The sequence below is a fragment of the Convolutriloba macropyga genome, chromosome 10 (assembly GCF_964194025.1).
Source record: "Convolutriloba macropyga chromosome 10, txConMacr16.3, whole genome shotgun sequence".
NCBI lineage: Eukaryota > Metazoa > Xenacoelomorpha > Acoela > Convolutidae > Convolutriloba > Convolutriloba macropyga.
In genome coordinates, this window is record NC_134477.1 from 38,795,147 (window position 1) to 38,799,616 (window position 4,470).

Here is a 4,470-nt window from a genome sequence, read left to right on the forward strand (position 1 = left end):
CGCAAAAATTTCATGGATTTTTTTGCATTTTAGTTTCATTTGTTATAGTTTTCTTACACTTGTAGCTCAACGACTTAAGTTCCCCATTAAAGGATCCAGTTGGTTTTTAGAGGCTAGAAATGAAATTAGAGATGTTTTTCAGTTGTCTTCTATTGTCTGTTATGTCTTTGAATATACTTGGTCTGAGGAAAATCGGTGAATTTTTTAACTTTGCCACTACTTTATATTATTTCTCTGAAATTCGGGCACAGTCTCAGTAAAACAGAGGGAAGCCGCCTTCCTCTGATTAATATATTAACGTCGGTAACGGTTTTATGTTCAATTCGAAGTTTCTTTATTCCGGTACTACACGTTTTCAATTTCTTTTTTGTTTTTGATCACCATTGCGCTTTCTTCTTTCTTTTCTTCTTTGTCATTTTTTTCCTTGTCGAATTATCACATTATTGACAAGTTTAATTAAAGGAAAACATAGTAGGGACTTTGCACAACGTTGGAAAAAGGCGTATCCGGATATGTTATTTTGTTTTTGTTGAATAGTTTATGCTTTTTGGGCTGAGCAACAATTGTCTCGCAAATCTTTGTGGTTAGTTTTTATTTTGCCTATGTTTGTCTTCTTTTCGTTGTCGTACGCCAATGACGATGGATCTTAATTGCTTTCCCAGGACGTATAACATTTTTTTCCTTGTAATTTTTTTCCTTGTCGAAATATCACATTATTGACAAGTTTAATGAAAGGAAAGCATAGTAAGGACTTTACACAACGTTGGAAAAAGGCGTATCCGGATATCTTATTTGTTTTTGTTGAATAGTTTATGCTTTTTGGGCTGAGCAAGAGTTGTCTCGCAAATCTTTGTGGTTAGTTTTTATTTTGCCTATGTTTGTCTTCTTTTCGTTGTCGTACGCCAATGGCGATGGATCTTAATTGCTTTCCCAGGACGTATAACTCAACCAAGATAAAAATTTCAGTCTGTAGCTGTTTGTTTTAATGACTTACAAATTAAAAATTGAAAACAAAAAGTTTTTTCTTCTGTCTTTTGCTTTTGATTTTGTCACCATGTAACTGAATCGCACTCATTAGAAGCCTCAATTACTTTTGTTGATTAAAACAATTTTGCCGCTCGATTGTACGTTGTGACTGATTGCTTCGAACTTTTTTTCATGAAAATTTTCGAGATTTCTATACTGTTCAATTTTTGGGTTTCTTTTTGTTGTCATGTCTAAGTAGCCCTTCTATAAAGAAGTCTCGTTGATGTTATGATGAGCGGAAAATGGCAGTTTACATTTCTTGCAGGAAACATCGAATAATTATAGTGCGTTGAACAGTGTCATGTCAAAGATTTGTTTGAACTTTTGGCTACTTTATTTTTTTATTATGTTGGCTCGTGTCTTAGTCTCATTATTAACAGGCCCAGTTGGCTTCCTTATGTGTTGAAGGCTAATCAATCGCTGTGTGTTGAACTCCTAAGTCTGTTATGACTTTTAAAAATATTTCTTTTCACAACCAAACTTGGGTTATTGAGCTCCTTCTTTTTTAAGTAGTTTTTTGGTCCAATTGCAGCTCAGTCTCTGTAAATAAAGGTCAAAACCCGTTTTTAGAGAGATATAATTTAGCTTTTGTAACGATTATAGATTCAAACATTTGTTTCTTGGCTTTTTTACTGCTGTTAGTACGAGATTTCATAAAATGTTATATTTTTTTGTATTTTTTTTTCAAAATAATATTGGTGTTTTTTTGTTATTACAACAATCGTTGATCCCATTGGCTTTGACATTGAGTGCTATTAAACATTGGATAAAGAAACGTCTCAATTGCTTCCTATGAAGATTTAAATGAACATTTTAAAGATTTCACTAGAATTCTGATGACATTAGTAACTGTGAAATTAACTGTTTTGAAGAATGGAAATGTATTTTTGAACTTCGTACCTATTTTCTCTGTTTTGTCGACCTGTTAACCAGTCGCATTGGGGACAGATCCCATGCCTTTTCTAATGAAGTTGGGTTAAAATGTTTTGTTTAGGTTTTTATCTGATGCGAATTTGATTTTGTTATGATTTTTTGTATAGATTTGGTTATTGTATTTTAATATAGATTTTATTGTAGTTTTGGTCGTAAAAATTGTGTGTTGTTTTGTTTTTTTTGTCTTTTCTAGTAGTCCTATTATTAACAAATTTAATCGGCCCTCTAGCGTGGCATTATTATATTTCATTGGTTGTTTGATGAACGATTTGTGTGTTTTTGAAAGTTTTCTATCTCTTCTTCATTTGGTAGCCAATTAAGTCAAGAAAATGGATGAGCGGATTCAAAACGTTATGTGCGTACGCACATTACCGATCCTCCTTGTCGTCTATGGGGGGTAAAACGATATAAGATTATGGGTGTAAAGGTGTGTAATGGGGGTTAGTGGGAGGAATTTTTAGTTTTTACCCCCCAAAAATTACCCGCAAAAAAGATGTAAGATTAGGCGGTAATTTTAGGTGGTAAAACGATGTAAGATTAGGGGGTAATAGGGAGGAGGGGGGTAATTGGGGTATTTTTAATTTTTAGATTTTACCCCCTACTGTTATATCTTTTTATCCCCCCCCCCCCCCCCCCCCCAAGTTAATCCCACTACCATCCACTCTTGCAATGAATTATCCACCCCCCTTTATCCCCAAAATGACGTAAAAATTTTATGTAGAATTATAGAGTACTTTTTGGAAAACAATACGACTAAAAACAAAATGAGACAATAGAACTGACTTGAAGATTTTTAATGTTTTTAGAGGTATTTGTTGACGAACCAAGCATCTGATCGCTGATGCAATTTTACTAATAACGTTAATAAGATGAATTCGTATGTTAATTGGTTAATGTAATAACGATCGCAAATTTTTGAAGAGCGTTTAGAAATAAGTGGTCACCTTATGAGTACTACCTACACGTCTTTAAAGACAATGCCTTTTCTTTTTCTTTCTCTGTCCCTTTTGCTTTTTGAAACCAAATATGCGGCAAAAACACTATTACTTACAGATATGTTTTTTGAGTACGGTGTTTTTTAGAGACAGTTCACAACCCCAGTCAAAATCGGACGGTTATCTTGCAAGATCTTGCAAGATTCTTGCAAGAATCTTGCAAGATTACGCATCATCTTGCAAGATCTTGCAAGATTCTTGCAAGATCTTGCAAGATAACCGTCCGATTTGCAAGAGTCTTGCAAGATAACCGTCCATCTTGTAAGACTCTTGCAAGATAACCGTCTTGCATGAAGCGCCGGAAACGTGCCTTAGCTGCTGCATGGGCCTCTTTGGCTTCTTTGGAGATTAGAGAATAGGATTCGACCTATTCCCTAACGTCCAAAGAAAAAAGAGAGACCCTAAAATTGCTAAGGCTAACACGTATAAATAGGAACATCATCAAAATGCGCAGAAGGGGTCACAGAAAGGGCAGGGGGTTTTTTGCGCTGCAGCAGGGGTCACAGAAAGGGCAGGGGGTTTGTGTGCTGCAAAAGAAAGCGAACAAATATAAATAAGAACATCAGCAAAACACAAGCACATGAGAGGGGGCACAGAAAAGGGCGGGGGTGAAGCACAAAAGAAAAGGAGCGAAAGAGAGAAGGGTGGGGCTGAACACACACAAACAAAAGAAAAGCACATCGCCATAGGCGAAAGGGGACGGGAAGAAAACAGCAAGGGGGAAAAACAGAAGAGGCGAGCGAGCGAACAAGCGGCGGCGAACGAACAAGCGGCGGCGAGCGAGCAAGCAAAACCGAGCAAACGACGACGAGCGAACGAGAACGAGCTGGCAGAACGAGCAACCGACGACGAGCGCGCGAAAAGGAGCAAGGAGAGTGCTGAAGCGAGCGAGAGCGAAACGAGAACAAAAAACTCACAAAAAAAGAACAAAAAAAAATGCCCGTAAGGCAGAGCACGCGCAGGCGCGCGCGCAAGCGAGAGAGAGAGAGACAGAGAGAGAGAGAAGAGAGAGAGAGAGAGAGAGAGAGAGAGAGAGAAAGAAAGAGAGAGAGAGAGAGCGAGAGAGAGAGAGAGAGAGAAAGAGAGAGAGAGAGAGAGAGAGAGAGAGAGAGAGGGAGAGCGAGAGAAAGAGAGAGCGAGAAAGAGAGAGAGAGAGAGAGAGGAGAGAGAGAGAAAAGGGAAAAAAGAGAAAGAGCGAGAAAAAGAGAGAGAGAGAGAGAAAGAGAGCGAGAGAAAGCAAAACCAAAGGAAAGAAAAAGGAAGGAAGAAGGAGAGAGAGAGAGAGAGAGAGAGAGAAAAGAGAGAGCGACACACACACACACATAGAGAGAGAGAGAGAAAGAGAGATAGAGAGAGAAGAGAGAGAGAGAGAAAGAGAGAAGCAGAGAGAGAGAGAGAGAGAGAGAGAGAAAGAGAAAGAGGAGAGAGAAAAGGGAAAAATGAGAAAGAGCGAGAGAAAGAGAGAGAGAGAAAGAAAGAGAGAGAGAGAGAGCGAGCGAAAAGGAGAGAAGACAAA

At 38.1% G+C, this 4,470-nt stretch overlaps 1 protein-coding gene across 1 annotated transcript in view; it reads left to right on the forward strand.

Moving 5' to 3' along the window:
* Window positions 1-3,534: 3,534 nt before the first annotated feature.
* LOC142348506 (uncharacterized) overlaps window positions 3,535-4,470 on the forward strand; it is a 1,011-nt gene continuing 75 nt past the window's right edge. Inside the window, exons 1-2 of the mRNA XM_075399881.1 lie at window positions 3,535-3,841; window positions 3,917-4,470. The exon at window positions 3,917-4,470 is cut by the window's right edge and continues 75 nt beyond it. Coding sequence (XP_075255996.1) covers window positions 3,535-3,841; window positions 3,917-4,470 — 861 coding nt within the window. The remainder of the gene's footprint in view (window positions 3,842-3,916) is intronic.